The sequence below is a fragment of the Tachypleus tridentatus genome, chromosome 7, assembly GCF_004210375.1.
Source record: "Tachypleus tridentatus isolate NWPU-2018 chromosome 7, ASM421037v1, whole genome shotgun sequence".
NCBI lineage: Eukaryota > Metazoa > Arthropoda > Merostomata > Xiphosura > Limulidae > Tachypleus > Tachypleus tridentatus.
Genome location: NC_134831.1, coordinates 144441703 through 144460764, shown reverse-complemented (window position 1 = coordinate 144460764; position 19062 = coordinate 144441703). Strand labels below are relative to the sequence as shown.

General features: G+C 33.1%; 1 protein-coding gene across 5 annotated transcripts in view; it reads right to left on the bottom strand.

Annotated features, from left to right (window-relative positions):
* Window positions 1–19062, bottom strand: part of LOC143256809 (CD109 antigen-like) — a 144343-nt gene that overhangs the window by 20046 nt on the left and 105235 nt on the right. For all 5 annotated transcript variants that reach the window (XR_013031502.1, XM_076514522.1, XM_076514520.1 and 2 more), the window contains 8 exons: window positions 17992–18105; window positions 12346–12451; window positions 11638–11755; window positions 9652–9765; window positions 6904–6993; window positions 3639–3767; window positions 2899–3067; window positions 961–1149 (listed from right to left, as the gene is read on the bottom strand). Coding sequence is in view for 4 of the 5 variants with exons in the window: in XM_076514522.1 (XP_076370637.1) it covers window positions 961–1149; window positions 2899–3067; window positions 3639–3767; window positions 6904–6993; window positions 9652–9765; window positions 11638–11755; window positions 12346–12451; window positions 17992–18105 (1029 nt within the window). In the remaining variant the exon portion in view is untranslated. The remainder of the gene's footprint in view (window positions 1–960; window positions 1150–2898; window positions 3068–3638; window positions 3768–6903; window positions 6994–9651; window positions 9766–11637; window positions 11756–12345; window positions 12452–17991; window positions 18106–19062) is intronic.

The following is a 19062-nucleotide window of genomic DNA, read 5'->3' as shown; positions in this document are numbered from 1 at the left end:
ATGTGATCTGAATATATTGTGTCACAATAATTCATTATAATAGCTTAAATAATTTATTGAGTACATGGATATTACACAGGTTAACCAAAGCAGATCTAACACTACTTCGGATAGAATGAACCTTTAGTACCTGGTCTATCTGTGAGCAAGAGAGATAATTAACAAACACTTACACTTACAAGCACTTAAATAGTTAAGATGAATTTAAAAGCTGCTCCAAAAATGTGATTAATTACATTTGTAGTTGTTCCCATAATAATAAAAAATAATAAAATAATTCTTTGTTTCGTGTTTGCTGCTCATAACCTGATCATCACAGCAGCGAGTTCATGACATCAACCCTCATAGTATCTAACTATATTAGGATTGAAAAAATATGAATAGTGAAACTCATTCTGTTGTTTTAGATGAATTGGTCTGAGTTTGGTGATAGTTAGGAAAATAATTTAGAGAGGTCAAAATATCACGCTTAATGTGATGTGGTCTTGGCCTATTGGAGAGCCAAATACATTTTGTTGTGTTATGGAATTTTGGACAACAATAAAGTGCTTCCATTGATTGAAAACTATGGAAAAGGAACGTAGTACGCCATACTGCATGTTACGTCCAGTAACACTTTGAAAGTCCTGGTTTGAATTCAAATTAACAACTTCGAGGTATTTTTGGATATTGTATGACTGGAAGAACAGGCCTCAAAACCTCATTATTCTTGGAACTGTTTTTTGGAAAAAAGTGGTGACTTGTCCCAATGTATGTGCACCAATATCAGATGGCAAATATTAGTAATGCAGAAAAGGCTATTTTTAATATAAAAGACAAACCTACTTCCTACTGTTGTTCTCGCTCCTAGTGTTTTGTCCTATAACTTTTGACCAAGTGGACTATGTCGCTAGTTTTATTACAAGAAAATATTCTATACTGAGTAAACTGTTAATACATTTTCTAACATTGAAAACTAACCAAGATTTAAATAATGTAATGATTTCTTCTCTATTTCAGGTGTCTTCTGGCCAGTCTGACGTAAGTACAAGAGAGTGTACAGGTTGACAGCAAAATTAAACATATTCTGTTCTCCACCATCACAAGGGGTTTGAAGAAGAGTTGTCGTGTTTATAGGCACGGTCAAGAAAGTAGGTCCAATTACGTCACCTACAAAAACATAAAATATAATTAGTGTAGTTCATACGTGGCATAAATGTTTGAGGAACCATTATTTTGCAAATAAGTTGATTCTTGAAACAAGAGATTCACGAACTAAATTTCTAATAAAATATAAAGAAAGAAGGGACACAGAAGCAATATCAGACCAATTAATATAAGTTTTTAGTACTCTGTAAACCCACCATTTAAACATTGGACCAGTAAAAGATAAAAAAAGGTAACTTGAAACATCACTGAAACAGGACAAATTAAACGGAAAATAAATACACTAACACGATTTGGCTAAGAAGAGAGTAATGACTGCTCGAAGCACTTTCTACGTTGGTTGATATTTTGAACTTTTGGCTGGAGCCAACTTGAAATAGAAAGTTTATCTTGGAAAAAAATCACCATCTTCAATATGTGACCAATTACGTACGGACAAACCTGGTTTGTAACAGTCTATATTCTCACATGACTATAAGATTGTTAATCTTACAATGTGACTCCCAAAGATCATTGCGTTGACAGTCAGTCCAAATTAAAAAACAACTACAGAAGTGATATATATCAGGGCTTTGTTCCTGTGAGATAGGGGGCAATCTTTCTGTTAAAATATGAAAAATCAGTTAACTAGTTTCGAATTTTAAAATATAAAGACGAAACTAAAATATGTGAAGTTGTTATTATTATTATTATAATAAAAGAAAGATAGAAAAATACATATTTCTTTTTATTATTAATAATCCATTTCATAATAATACGATATACCCAGTATTCCAGAGTGGACAATTTTGTGATTTTTCGAATTCGTCCCTCAGTAGCACAGCAGTATGTCTGCGGATTTACACACTAAAAACCGGGTTTCGATACCCGTGGTGGGCAGAACAGAGATAGCCCATTGTATAGCTTTGTGCTTAGTTCAAAACAAACAAACAAACAAAAACATTTTTTTAATTCGAAATAGAAATTAAGATATTTATTTTCAGTACCTGCATTATTGTATTTTATTTTTTATTTTATTTTAATTTTAGTTATTCTTTTCCTTATTACATTAAAAAAAAGAAAGCTTAGTTGGTATACGAACGTTTTAAAAACTCTGGTAATAAAACATGGAACAGATGTAAATTATAAGGTAATCTAAGAATAACTTAAATAACACAATGTGTTTTTCTAGTTGAAAGCAAGAAAGGGATTAAATTTGAACATATAAAAGTTTTCAAATGTTGAAATAAAATATACACTTTTACAATTTAATTAATTTGGTGTATCCTGCATGTCTTCTATTCGGAAATATTGTATATGGATAAACTGAACTTAGCCAAGCCTGTTAGAATAAGTCAGTTTTGGAACCCACAATGAACGCGACATGAATAATCTGTTGCAGAAGATCCATGGAAAATTACAGAGATAGCAATATGAGAATAAGTGAATTTACGTTTAAATAGAAAGCAGTTGGCAAATTATTCTTATCTGACCAATCTTTCTTCAGGACAAAAGTACAGAGCACATGTTTTTGCGAAAACTGGCCATGAAACTGTAATTATTGAATTGACAATTTTAGTACACTATTTACTAAGCAGTACCCAGTCGAAAGTAATAGGAATAATATGGTGAAAAAAAATTAAAATTGCTTGTAATATGCCACAGACTAAATGAATCTGTGTAAATCTAAAACAGTTTTGATCACCCAATTTGTGAGTTTTGATAAAATAGTAATGTCTAGCATAAATATAAATTCCAAGTAGGTTTTCTTACCTGAAACTGTTAATTTTATTTTATTAGAACCAGGGACGTAGAGTTGTTTGTTTTGACCAGGTAAGAAGGGGAACCTACTAATGTTAGTGTCTAGGTACTTGATGAGGTAAGCTCCTTGAGTCAGATCAAGCAACAAGGAGATATGACGTGGCTGAGGTATTCCATCAGACTGTAATAAAACAGAAGAAATTTAATACAATGTTATGTTTTAGCTGATCCTTAGTAGCAATTTACAAATCTATAATATTTGTTAGTTTAAGCTGAGACTATCATTGCTAAAACTTATTATTTGCCCCTTTATCAAGCTAACTTAGTCTCTATTGTACATAAGCAGTGGCAAAATAATTAAAAGAGAAACTTAGCAGTAAACTTGAATTAATGTGGTTTAAAAGTCTATAAACTTTAAAATTCGAATCCATTGAAATATGTACTTAGTCAAAAATATTTTAAGCTTAAATTTTGTTTGCTGTTAAGCACATAGCTACACAATGGGTTGTCTGTTCTCTGCCCTCTTTGGATACTGATATTCAATTGTTTAGCGTTATAGATCTCGAACTTATCGATGCCCCATTGGAGGGCTTAAATTTAAATGTTAATATTTGAAATAATTTTTATATTATAAGATATTAATCCTAACATACCGATAAACCTAGCGTCAATGCTAACAAGCTTGAATTAATCAACACACAATCAATGTCTTTAAGTAGTTGAGAAAATTCTAATTTATCTGTATTACTCACTTCTACGTAGAGACTGCGTCTGATAAGCTCTTTAAAACCTTCAGTTTTGGCCATAATAGTAACATTGAAGTTTCCCAATCGAGCAGGAACTATGGGCATATAGACCACCTCAGACCTTCCAGAGGAAATCTTAAGGATTAGAGGTAAACAGCGTTAGTTGAAGAGTCAATTACAGTGTTTGGTTTTTAACATATAAAAGGCTTGAAGGGTTAACTTGACTATTCTTTTTTAAATTCTAAGAATTTTAAATCTTGAGATGTTAATTTTTGAAACTATATAGAATAGTTTACGTGTGGAATTGAAACTGATTGAAATTTTTGATAGAACTACGCAATATTTTCATGTTATTCACAACATAATTCTGGGGTTGGACTGCAGATTCTGTTAAAAAGAATAACATCAGCATCAGAAAGGGAGTTGGTAGAAAAATAGATATTTAACTTGGTATGATAATGGAATATACAAAAGAATTTAACTATACCCAATTACTCTACCTCGCTTTCACGGAAGGCATTTGGTTCTGTGCGACATTCGAGGATATGAGACGCCTTAAAGACGTCAACGAGAATAGCATCCGATTGCAGAGAAACGTGTACAGCAACCAAACAGCAATAGTAAGATTGGAAGAAAACCTCTATGAACTGTTCCAAGTAAACAACGGAATTCGATGAGACGGTCTCGTCTCATCCGTATGTCAACATATACAGTGAAAACATTCATAAAGCAGTAGCTGATTGATTTGTTTTGTCTTGAATTTCGCGCAAAGCTACACGAGGGCTATCTACGATAGCGGTCCCTAATTTTGCAGTGTAAGACTAGAGAGAAGGCAGCTTGTCATCATCACCCACCGCCAACTCTTGGAATACTCTTTTACCAACCAATAGTGGGATTGACCGAACATTATAACGCCCACACGGCTGAAATGGCGAGCATGTTTGGTGTGACGGGCACTCAACCCCATACCATCAGATTACGAGTCGAATGTCTTTACCACCTGGCAATGCCGGGCCCAGCAGTAGATGAGCTAATTTGGATGGTATTAGGGATGAACAGGAAGCGGGTCATGCTATATGCTGGTGAGATTGTCCTGATCGTTACGTAAACACAGGCACTCCAGCAGCTTCTAAACACGGTAGATGTAGTCTCCAGAGAATACCAAATGGAAAGAAAAATCGCCATGACGAAGGCTATGACAGTCACATAGGAAAATGAAAGAATTAACATCTACTGTTTACTTATCCTTCTCGAACATCTTACAACTTTCAAATACCTGGACGCAATCATTATCGAAAAAAGACAACTGCTACAAAGAGATTCGTGGTTGACATGGCAAGGCAAGATCAGTGGACATGACTCTTATACTTTTCTGTAAAGATCGATCAATTGGTTAGAACATCAACGTCAAATTGTTAAAACGGTAGCAATTTATCGTTGTAAGAACTGGGCGTATAAAAAGGCGTATATTAAAGCGTTGGAAACCTTTGAGATACATGACTATCGGTCGTTACTGAGAGTAAAACGAACAGCCTGTGGGGCAAACGACCCAGAACTGGAAGAAGTGGGGGCAAAATGGTAACTTGGCGATGACACCAGACAACAAAAGCTGAGATATTTTAAACCACATCACCAGGACCAACTAGTTCTCAACGATAATCCTGTAAGGAAAGATTGAAAGATGCTGCCTAGAAGATGGACGGATGATATCAAGGAGTGTACAGGGCTGTCACTGACCCAGTGCACTGACAGGACAAGAAACCGGAATATATGAAAGGTTAGGATGTCAAAAACCATGATCTTCGACTTTCTGTAATGAGGAAGGAAGTAAACATGACGAAATATCTATTAAATAATCTATTTCGATATTTATTCACGTATTCATTTCAATATTCTGGCTTTGTTTGTTTGTCTGGTGTTAAGATATTTTAGCCACATCATCAGATCCAAGAAGCTCTCGACGATTATCCTGCAAAGGAAGACTGAAGAATGCAACTCACGTGAACGACAGACCATCAAGGAGAAAAGTGGATTATCATTGGCCCAATGTACCAACAGGGCAAAGAACAGGTAACCATAGTAGGTTATGATATTACAACCCATGACATCCGACCCTTAGCATTAAGGAAAGAAGAAGACAGACAGACAGAATATTGGGAACAATTAATAACGTTCTATCGATTTCATTTTAATAATTGCATGCAAAATATTTGTTTATACTGTCCTAACTAGTTCTAAGAAAAATAGAAATACTGCAATACATTCTCAAAGGGATAAAATAATCTCACTCTTCATAACGTAAATGTAGTTAATACTATAGTTAAGTAAGCGAAAGTGTTCTTATACTATTTCAGATGATTCTGGTTTAAGAAATAAATATTTGAAATTAATACACGAAGTCATGCTATATTTTACACAAAGAGTCTACAGAGATAAGTCGAGTAACTGTAAGTGTCCTAATCACTTAGAACCGAAACTTACAGTACTTTCAGAACAAGTAACGTTACAATAGTTCTCTTCTTGAAATGAAAAATAATGATAAGTATCGCCATTTTCTTTCCAAAATAAGAAGTTTTTAAAACTTGTACTCATCAAATCAATAAAAATAATGATCACTTTCTTTCGCCCAATGAAATTAAAACTGTTTAAAAATATTTTTATGTTTTAAAATTCTACGTCAAATTAGAAACTACTTTACTTAAATATTGTACAACAGAATAAAACAAACTGCAACTGAAAGTATAACACCATCACTCTTTATTCTCCAGTGGAGCATAAAACAGAAATAATAACATCTGTTATCACCCAATGTTCTTGTTCTTCCTGTGGGTTTTGTGGCTTGATGCTAACAAAACAATATTAACCACTATTCGATGTTCCTGTTCTTCCCGTGAGATGATTAACTTGATATTGATAAAACAGGAATAAATACACTTATTCCTGTTCTCTCTGTGGACGGTTGCATTATGCGTTAACAAAACAGGAAATACAATACTTACCTTCACTTTATGTTCCTGTTCTCTTTGTGAAGAGGGAAAAAATCTTACCAGCATTCGAGACTCCTGTTTTTACTGTGAACTATTTGACTGACGTTAACAAAACAGGATAATCACATTTGCCACCAGTCGGTGTTTCTGGTTTTCTTTGGTGGCTGTTTCATTTGACGTTAACAAAACAGGAAGTAGAACACACAAATACTATTATTCGATGTTCCTTATTACCCTGTAGACAGTTTGATTCGATTCTAATAAACAGGAAAAATAGCACTTACCATTAGTCGATGTTCCTGTTCTCTCTGCAGGCTGTTTGACTCGATGTTAACAAAGTTGTAATCTTGTGATTTCGCTACACTTACAAATACCTAGAAAAATTAACACACACAAGTTTCAGATAAATAATCCTACACGTATCGAATACCTACACAAATCAACACACAAGTTTTCAATAACTGTACACGTAACGAATACTTACAAAAATCAACACACAAAAATCAACACACATATATTTCAGATAATTGTACACGTAACGAATACCTAGAAAAACCAACGTGCAGAAGTTTCAAATAATTGTACACGTAACTATTACATACAAAAACTTAGTATCACTAAACACAGTTGCGATGAACACGAATAAAAACAATGTTTAATATTTCCCTTCAGAAATATCAGTAAGCTTTTAATTTCATTATTATAAATGTTCTACTGTTATGTAAAGATATTTATAAAGAAACTGTGAGTAAGGACATTGGTTGTCATTCAGTAAAATTTTAATATAAGACTGCAGTAATCTACAACATCAATCAAAACATACTCTATACTGTGTATATATATATATGTGTGTACACGATCCGATTTTTGCCTTATTATATATATCTAATATGGATGAGCAATTGATCAGTGTGACAACTGTCGACAAGCACAAAATATTTCTACACCATCCAAGTACTTCACAGCAGTTTGAATTTAAACAATAAAATGTTAAGCGCCGAAAGCTGGTAAAGAATTGATAATTAGTAAACCTAGTATTGATAATTAGTAAACCTAGTACTGATAATTAGTAAGCCTAGTATTGATAATTAGTAAACCTAGTATTGATAATTAGTAAACCTAGTACTGATAATTAGTAAGCCTAGTATTGATAATTAGTAAACATAGTATTAATAATTAGTAAACCTAGTACTGATAATTAGTAAGCCTAGTATTGATAATTAGTAAACCTAGTACTGATAATTAGTAAGCCTAGTATTGATAATTAGTAAACCTAGTACTTATAATTAGTAAGCCTAGTATTGATAATTAGTAAACCTAGTATTGATAATTAGTAAACCTAGTACTGATAATTAGTAAACCTAGTACTGATAATTAGTAAACAAAATATTGATAATTAGTAAACATAGTATTAATAATTAGTGAACTTAGTATTGATAATTAGTAAACATAGTATTAATAAACCTAGTATGGGTGATTACTAAACATAGTATTGATAATTAGTAAACCTAGTATTGATAATTATAAAATTGCTTATTGCAAATATAGTTTGAATTTTAGGTATTTTTGTTACATTTTTCTTAATTTATCGAACTGCAGGTTCACGATAAGAGATATGCATAAACATTACTTTATATTTATCTCTTGTTTTCTGCTAGTCACATCAAAAGACTTTTGGTATACGACAGTGAACAGTGTATCAGAAATAATATAGATATATATGTGGGGGGGTATGTGTGTTTATATATGTATACAACACATTTCAACGTTATGCTACAGAATGTTGAAGGCTATGAAACTATAAAACAATAGGCCTAATAAGACAAGAATCATGCTTCACTACAGCTGTTTTTAAACCCATTCTTTTTTAAATCGTGTTTTTTATAATAACTATTAGGCTTCGTGGTTTAAGTTTAGCTACTGAATAGAGGTAAGTTCGTTTTACGTTGCTTAACAGTAACAACCAAGTGTAGCTTAAAAGTAGAATCTAGTTGGTTACTTTCTGGTCTTGATTTATACATGAAGAAAATCTATTTTATATGGAGTCTCTGTTCATAATTAACTCTTAATAAAATCTTTAAACAGTGTAAGTTGATGCTCACATTACATTCATGTCACGCATGTTCCAGTGCACTGAATCTATTTGCAAACCTCAATAAATTTACACGTTCCTTCACACATGCCAACAGTGCAGCAGAACCATTACAACTACTACTTTGGATTCTAAAAAAATTGTAAGTGACAGTTAAACTTTAAATAAATAACAACTCGTATTTATTTGAGGATATACCTTACGATGTATATTTCGTAACTGATTTTTCTTTGCTTTATTAATAAAAGTGTTGATACCCATGCCAGTCGGTCTGAGATACATTTTTATTTCAAGTGGATTTCTCGTCATCAAGTACATGATACTTAGCAGTTTAATATGTAGGTGATTTATTAAACATTTGTCTGTGTAACTAGTTGCAAAAACCATTTTAGCACAATACTTATTTGATACGACTAAATTCTTTAGGCACAATTAAATAAAAGTTTAGTCAAAATTTGTTTAAACAAAGTTGGTCCAAAATTTGCGAAGATAAAATACAAGTCACTAGTCGTTTCTGATGGTTTCTTCACATTTGAAGCTACCACCACTATTATATATTATGAGATAGTGTATCTAGAAATAAGAGTTTATGATCTTTTAGATGTTCAGCAGTGAACTTTATAGTTTGTGGTTGCTGTTAAAGTCCCTCCGATGGGACAGTTTTAAGTGCACGGACATAGAGCACTAAAATCCGATGTTTAATTTCCTGTTGTGGACACAGAATATAGCCTATTGTGGCTTTGCTCTAAGACAATCAAACGATCGGTGAAAATAATTACTCCAGGATTTGAGAAACCTAAAGTTTCTAAAGATGGCGAGAGTGTCGCCTGCATAGAGTAGAAATATAACGAGTGAAAGAAACTAAATATAAGTGATATCTAATTAAAATATACTTAAGTTATACAACGATTTAGTGTAAAAATGCTATATATATACTTACCTCGATATCTAATGACTTGTAGTTAAAGACAGTCACTCTAATTCCTATTTGTTCTCCTTCTTTACAAATTCTTGGCATTTCAACATTTATGAAGACAGATTTTACCGTGGAAAACTGGAAAAAATTCAAATTCTTAATGGTTTGTTTTGAATTTCGCGCAGAGCTACACGAGGGCTATGTGCGCTAGTCGTCTCTAATATAGCAGTATAAGACTAGAGGGAAGGCAACTATTTGGATTGACCGTCACATTATAACACCCCTACAGCTAAAAGGGAAAGCATATTTGGTGTGACCGGGATTCGAACCGCGCCCCTCAGGTTATGAGTCGAGTCTTTTAACCATCTGGCCATGCTGGGCCTCCTATTCTTAATGATAGTACCAGTTTTTTATAAACTCTTTAGACAATGATACTCTTGATAAGAATTTCGAAAATAAACATATTTCATTAATCATTTTCATACCCCCTAGTGGCACAGCGATATGTCTACAGACTTACAGCGCTAAAATCGCGTTTCGATACCCGTGATGGGCAAAGCACAGACAGTCCATTGTGTAGCTTTGTGCTGAATTCAACATATATAACAACAACACTAATTTTGCCATGGCATTTAAACTTTCTTCGAATGCAAGTGTTGGCTTCCATAGTTTTAAGTCGTAAACACCATTTTTTCTTCTTATAAGACTATTTAATAAAATATGTTTTTTTTAATCTATTGTATTCCAAAGTTTCTTCCCTTGTCAATACTAACATTTCAAGTACATGCTGTAAATAATACACATAAATAACGTCCTATGTAAAACTTCCCACGTGCTAGATATGTTTCGTAGACTCTGCCTGTTTATAAGGCTGGAAGGAAACTCTGGTTAATATAGAGCTTTTTTAAGGCTTCTAAGTGGTATATAAGCTGTTTGAAGTCGAATTATCAAACAGTTCCAGAAATGTTTTGCAAATAAGGTATACATACAAATCGAGCTGAGTTGTGATATCGCTTGTTGTTTTCAGCTTTCTTTGTTGCTTTGTGAATGAAATGGTTGAATGTTTTTTTATTCAACTGTATCTCTTTTTTCATTTAACTGGAATGAAGGTTTTTGCAAGTAAACCAAATATTTCGCAACTGTTTTTTATATTATTCGTCCTACACTTTATAACCACACTATATACATGCAGGCATTTCAAACACTGCTTATTTGAAGAAGTATAAATATTACATTATAAAATGAGATGTTATGGGAACTGTTTTATAAGAGAGTGTTATTTTGCTTTGATGAGCTCACACATTTGTTAAGTATTCTCTAATGAGTATTTAAGAACTTGCAACTACAATCTGGAATCCGATTTTTTACAGTGAACAGTGCGTAGATAATTTATAACGTGCATTTACATTAAACTTATTGTGTTATAGATAGCGCTTACCATGACGCAAACGGTTTTATTATATAAATATACATATACATAATTTATGTTAAACATCATAACCGCAATACAAAGTAGTCGAAACTTCGATTTCACAGTTTTTAAGAACTTTTGCGTGTGCGTTGATTATGTGATTTTAAAATGTGAGTCAGTTATAGCATCTGTAATTACGAAATATTTGTAATCAACTGATTGTCAGAATATGTACGAGAAGATATACAATAATATCTGCTTCTTCACTTGGAACATTTACGGATTTACGACACTAAAATCAGAGGTTCGATTATCCGCAGTGAACACAGCATATAGCCCAATGTAGCTTTACTTTAAAACAAACAGACAATCTCTAGAAACGTTACAATATTTTAAATTAAAATTTACACTTTTGTCAGTAACTTTTTTACTCACTTAAATTTGAAGGTAGCATAAACCGCACACGGTTAACTGACTAGGCTTATTAGATACTTTGATGTCATAGTAATTTCTCACTATCAAAACGAATAAGCAGTACTGTTTGAAAACATATTAAAGTGTTAGCGATATTTCATATTTAATAGCAAAGCCAGACGTACCTGTAATGCAGGAGAAAGTATTCCAAAACCAGTATCTTTGCTCATTCCAAAAGCAGTAACAACCCAATTAGTCGGAACGTTGGATAAAGGAACGTGAAAGGTCTGGTATCCTTCAGGTCTTTAAACATTTGAAGTCAATATCATAACGAAAGTGACAAAGTAAAGTAAGAATTTATGTTATTTTCTTGGAATATCGGATTTTTTAAAATTCTGCATTAATTTTTAATTAGTTTAATTCATAATGAAAAAATCCCATAGTTATATTGTATATATATATATATATTTATAACGTTGTATATTATACTGGCTTACAGTAATCCTTTAAGATGTCAGAAAAATACATAGGTTCACAAAGTCTTGATACAAAATATTAAAAATCTATGATCCAAATGACTTTAAAAACGCTCAGATTATTGTTTTTTTTTATTGTTCAGCAATACCTTAACGTTAGAAAGGACAGGAAGTTTCTTACGAACTAACATATTTAACTCATTACTTGTAATTATCTATTGAATAGCGTCTTCAACTAAAAATGAACGGTTAGATTTAGATAATAGTTCAACACAACGCGAGGTTAAAGTTTTGTTAATATAAACAGAATAACTGCATATATGTTAAATTAAATTAAATTATTTTTAGTAAATTTTATTTTGCTAAATTATTATATTTCCATTGATCAACAACTCGTGTCATGGTTAAGGTACTCACCCAATGATGATGTCTCTCCACAACCATGAATTTTTGTAAAGTTGCTCCTGTCGACTGAACCGGTTTAACCTGTAGTGTTGCAGGTTAAACTCATCCTTGGGGGGACCTAAAGAATACTTTTAAATTCACTGTTGTGTTAATGTTTTCTAATTTCTATACAGTTTTAAACGATGAACAAACACTTCTCGATTGTTCGTTTTTCTGCAAAAAATATTAAACGAACACCAATACAATAAAATACAATGGTGATGTTTTCATCGTAAGCATATTCTTAAGATGCATCCCTAAGGCATGTAGTCTCAAAACGTATAAGTGACTGTTTGGAATTTTTTTCCATTTTTGTTGAAAAGATAAATTGACTTTTTAAATCTAATTTGTGTACTTTAATCATTCTTTTTGTTCACTTCCAGTGTTAAACCATATTTCATAATTATATTGTTAAAATATTCTGTTTTTATTAGACTAAGTCTTGTCAATACTATTGAGTAATTGTAATATGTTTCACCCAGTAAAAGGCTGAGATGAAACGTTGATAAAATAGTTTTTCTGATGCTCAACTCATTTATAAGGTGCCTTGCAAAATTATTTACCACAACAAATAATGTAACATTTTGATCAAAGACAAATAATGTAAACAATTACTTAATGAACTTGTTTTTATTCAAAACTCTAATAATCAAACATAACACTTTTATGTGTGAAGGAGGTTAAATGTCAGCGAAACCTAAAATATGTAAATCGAATTTTGAAGTTAGCATTAGGTTGTCCAGAAATAAATGTTGGAATTCTCACGATGACATTTAGTTGGTTTAATCCAACGTTTGTCACTTACGAGGTGTCTTAATCATCTGCTGTTTTAACTCTACTCAGAGTAAGTTTTGCAAACCCCAAGGCATCATGGACAAGAAGGACTTTCATCTGATTTTCGTCTACGACTTCAAACTTGGACGAAAAGCTACTGAACCTACACGGAACATCAACTGGGCATTCGATCATGGATTTGTTACTCACTCAACGTACAGTTCAGCGTTGTTTCCAAAGGTTTTGAAATGGAGGTGAGAGTTTTGAAGACCACAAAGGTCATGGAAGGAAGCCATCCTTAGATGAAAACACATTAAGGGAATCAGTTAAGACAGACCCTTGTACAACAGTACGTGAGCTTGCAGAAAAGCTAGGCACAAGGAAATCAAGCATTGCCAACCACCTGAGTGCGATTGAAAAGACGAAAAAGTTGGATTAATGGTTCCTGCATGAACTGACTGAAGATCAACAAAATCAGCGTTATGAGACCTGTCAAGGTTGATATCTAAAAATTGAACGAATTGGGAATCTAGGTTCTGCCTCATCCACCTTATTCCCCAGACCTTTCCCTTACATATTTTAATTTTTTCAAGCATTTTGACAACTTTTTGAACAATAAACGCTTTCAAAACTAGGCAGCTGCAGCAGAAGCTTTCAGGGAGTACATTGACCATAGAACCTGTGATCTCTACAGCAGGGACATAAACAGCATCGTTACATGTTGGTAAAAGTGTGTTTAAGTAAATAGTGCTTACTTTGATTAAAGCTTTTTTTTACAACACTCGTTTATACTTTTCCAAACTTCGCAGTTCAAAAACAACACTTATCTCTTAACAACCTAATATTTGGTAGAAGCACCTTTGACAACAGTTACTGTTGTAAGTCTTTTTTCGAAAAATCACTTCCAGCTTTCCACAATGGAATGGTGTTATATTTGCTCATTCATTCTGGCAAAATTGCTCCATTTCTTACAAGTTCATTGGAGAGCGTTGATGGAACTGTAATCTTCAAGTCTCGCCATAAATTTTCTATTGAATATTTAAGTCAGGAGTTTGACTAGGCCACTGCAGGACATTCACTTTCTTCTTTTGTATTCATTCCAGTGTGGCTTCGGCCTTGTGATTAGGATCCTTGTTCTGCTGAAATGTGAATTTTTCAACCAACTTTTAAGTTCTTGGCTGATTCAAGCAGGCTTTATCGTAGGATTTGCCTGTACTTTGTACCATCCATTTTTTTTCTCAGTTTCTGCTGATGAGAGTCATTCCAATAACACAATACTGCTACCACCATGCTTGGCAGTTGGGATGATGCTGACTGAGTGATGTGCTGTAACGGGCTTGTACAAGAGGTAACATTTTGAATTTAGACAGAAAACGCAATCTATGTCTCGTCTGACCACAGAACTTTCTACCACATGTCTGCAGTATCATGTACGTGCTCTGTCGTAAACTCCGTAGGAAAGTTAAGACGATTCTTTTTCACTAATTGCTTCTTTCTTACTATTTGCTCATGTAAGTCAGCTTTGTGTAGAAACTGAAATATCGTTGGTGTATCAACATTGACTCCCAATTCAGCCGTAAAAATTTTTCAAGTGAAGTTTTTCAAAGTCACTGTTGGCTTCACACTGGCATCTCTAACTAATTTCCTGCTTGTCCAATTACTTAGTTTAGAAAGGTGGTCTAATCTGGGTAATGATTAGTAATTCTTTTTATAAAATGAATCATTTTATATTAACGCTATTAAACCTTCACTAAACAGAGATTCCGGATTAGAGGTGAGTAACCTGTGGCTATTATTGGTTAAATCTACAGGAAAGTTCTTCTCCAGTCAGAAACAGTGATAATCCAACCGATCATAACATGCTCTCCACAATCCACCAGAATACTACAAAAGACCGTCAACACCTTACATACACATTGACCTGAAGACGAAAGGCAGAAAATTTTTGAAACGTGCCTCTCCACAACAGGCAGTTGCCGTCCATTCTACAAAGTTTCATCACATTACACTTCTTGATGATGGACTACTTGTGCTCAAATGAATAGTCAGCGATTTTAAAATTTCCTTGTAACCTTCTCCTAACTTCTATCACTTTATCTCTAACTTGTGTGGAGAGCTCCTTGGTTTTCAGGGTTGGTTTGTCGCATCACTATGTGACTTGTGGTTTGAACAGATGCATTCACTCTGAAGTCAAGCTCAGGCTGCAACAAAGTGTGAAAACTTTGCACAAGAGTGGATGCTTTTGCAAGGCACTGTATTTCTATAAAAAAGTCGTCTTTGGTTTGTTTCGGTCATTCTATGAAGCTACACAAGTACTATCTACGTTAGTCAATCCTATCTTTGAACAGAAGGAGAAATGACATCTATTTCTATGATACTCCAATTGAAAAATGAAATTTTACTGTAATTTCAGCCCTAAAGAGTGAACACGACGTTTTTTAGCAGCTAAAGGACGAGAGCCATGAACCTCGGGTTCACTGTCTGATAACCTTAACACCATACCATGCCTAAATTTTGTTTCAGGAATATTGTATGGATTGTAACCGTTTGTAATGCTTGTGTGGATTACATTTTGTTATTATTCTAGTTTGATGACCAAACATTTTAACGTAGAATGTACACTTTTTCTAGGCACATGAAATCTATATAAGGTTTTAGTCGAAAGAATTGGAAATAAATTTTAGAAATCTAATTAGTTTAATGATGACATTATGATTATTCATTCAATTCCCTATATACTTAAAGGATAAAAAATATTTTGAAAAGGAAGAATGTTATAACATAAACACTGTACACTCTTGTTAGTTAGGTCAGTGCTTTAGAAATAGTTTGGCACGGGCTGGTGGTTAAGGTGCAAGACTCGTAATCAGTTGCCGAAGATAAGCGTTCTATTAGACATTAGGGTGTTATAATGTCATGGCCAATCTCACTGATCGTTGGTGGGGTGGTGTCAAGTAGTGCAAGATGGGCATGTGTTGTCAAGTTGTGCAAGAGTAGGTAGAGTGTTGCCAAGTGAAAAACCCTTGCTTAATTTGTGGTGTAACACGCTGGAAATGTGAATATCTATTGATAGATAAAACTTTGCCAAATGAGAAGTTTTTAATTTTTAATGCTACTATGAACTATAAATAAAGGAGGGTTGGTTAACTCAAAAGTCATCTGGTGGATCAGCAATACGTTTACGAATATAAAACGCTAAAATCTTGGGATTGGTTGCTTGCGATTGACAAAGTGCAGATAGCCCACTATGAAAGTTTGCAGTAAGAAAACAACAATACCAATATTAAGTCTGAAATAGGTAAAGAATTCTCTTTTATTTATTTCTATGCCTGCTATTGTTTGATTTTAATTATAGCTTGAATACAACTGTCCTTCTTGTTTAGAAATGCATATATTACCAGCACTAATTTTACTTATATCCAAGTTTAAGTGGAACATTTAGTGCACGTCCCTGCATAGTTCTGAAAAATCTAATTTTATGAAACATTGGAATTAATCAAAGAAACTTTTTGAGAGATTTACTATTGTAATTTCTAAATCACTTTCGGTCTCACCCGTCATCCCCGATACCTCATATAAATTTTGAAAAACAATCACATTTTCTTCTAATATTTTGTTTACTCTCTAAGCAGTTTCAGTTGTTGTTAATGATACCTTGAGACGTTGAGGCGTTTATAGCCAATTCCCAAAAGCCAGCTGTGATTGACTGTCTTCCATTTATCTTATGCTTCACCATAAATAAATAAAGTAAATATTAAAACGACTTCTTTGAAGTCTAATCATGATTCATTAATAACCTCTTGTGAAGGTGACATCGCAAATCATAAATAGTGTTGTTCACTTCAACGTGGTCCTGCATGACCAGGTGGTTAGACTTGCAAGCTGAGAGTCGCGGGTTCGAATCACCATCCCACTAAACATGCTTTTTCAGGGGATTCGAACCCGCGACCTTCGGATTATGATTCGAGTGCCTTAATCACCTGGCTATACCGTGCCTACTTCCATGTGACAAGTTAAACAAGATTTTGTAAGACAGGTATGCAATAATTACTTGCATATCAAACTACGTGACAGTTTATCAGATGCCTGATTGACGTAGCAATGAATTGAGTCTGCCGTTATTCAATAAATGGTTTATATTTATATATCTTATATATGTACTGTAGATGTTAATTATTCTTTGTTTATTTTCTGCAGTGCAACAATAGAAGTGCTACAGCATTTAGAAAAGTTTGCTTCTTATGGTATCATTTTTAAAAACAGCTTGGTAGTTTAAAAACACAATTAGTACAATTTCTCATGATTTTATAAAAAGTTGATAAAAGTATATTACTTACGCCCACATATAACTATGAGTTTATGTCCAGGCCAGCAAGGGAGAATAAAAATACAGCAAGGATATTACATCAGAAAATGTTCATCATAACATTTTTATTACACAAAATACACACTGTGTATAAAGTATTTTAAATGTTTATCATGCTCAACTGATTTACACAAGTACATAAAATGTTTGTTTTCTGGGAGGAGAAATTATCTAATGTATATAAACTGTAAGAATTTATATTCAATTAAGAAAGATATTTTAGAATTCAAAATAATATTATTTTTCATGACTAATGGCGGGTTAAATGGCTATTTAAATAGAGTGTCTGCCGCTCTTGTCACGTGATGAAACAACGCTTACACAGCCATAACGTAGAATGATACAAACCCAATAGAAGTGTGATGTGTAAATACACTATAAGGTTTAAAAGGTTAACTTCTTTATATACATTTTAGATTTTATAAAAATATGGATAACTAAATTACACGAAATGAATAAAACGTCAAATAATGACTTACATCCACTTTCATCAGATCCATCTTTGCAATCCCATTGTCCATCACAGCGTTTTCTGATCGGATAACACATCCCGTTCATGCAGGGTACAAACCCCCGACTGATGTTACACTGATCTGATGTAAAACATATATATATATCTGTGTCTCTTTATCCACAGCGTTCTGGACATGCTCGTTTACATCTGTGTTTCTATTTTACTTCCACTACATTATGTTTAATAAAAGAAACAAAAATCACATTTGACAGCTGAGATGCTTATTACATTCCCGTTTACTGGTCATTTCAAGTTTATAATCCATGGTGTGAATAACAGCTGTCATAGCTCCCCGCTAGGGAGCCCTTTTATTTAACATCGTTATTCAGATGTTTTCGTACAAAAATTTTAATTTTTCAGAAATCAGGAAACAAGCGTTTGTTACGTCTACTCGCCCACATTTACACTTAAGACTGTTTGTCTGAGAGGCCTAAAACTATGTAAAATAAGATCGATATATGCTATCTTCAGATTGAATTATCTAAACGTTTATTTTTCAGTTTCGAATAAGAACCAGACCTTCTGTCTTGATTTACTTAAAACTTGACTTATTTTGAATACAAATACAACACTATAAGATCTAAACACAATGAACACTAATAATATATCTATTTCTTCTGTCTTGATTTACTTAAAACTTGACTTATTTTGAATACAAATACAACACTATAAGATCTAAACACAATGAACACTAATAATATATCTATTCCACAAATTGCTTAGATTATATCACACTTACCACTTGAACAGTGATGTTTTTAACTTGAGGGTATATCTTATTAGTGTTCATTGTGTTTAGATCTTACAGTGTTGTATTAGTGTTGTTTCTTTTCTATATAATTTCTTTAAGCCTAACTTTTTAGCACATTTATAGTTATTACAGTTATATTTCATACTTCATTTACCTCAGTTACTGATATGTTTGAATACAAAAATAAAATATTTTACTCCCAGTGCATCAAGCCAGTTCTTTAATCTTAGTAAACTTGCTTTTCTTCTGCAGCACTAAGATTTCTGAAATATTTCTAGTCAATTC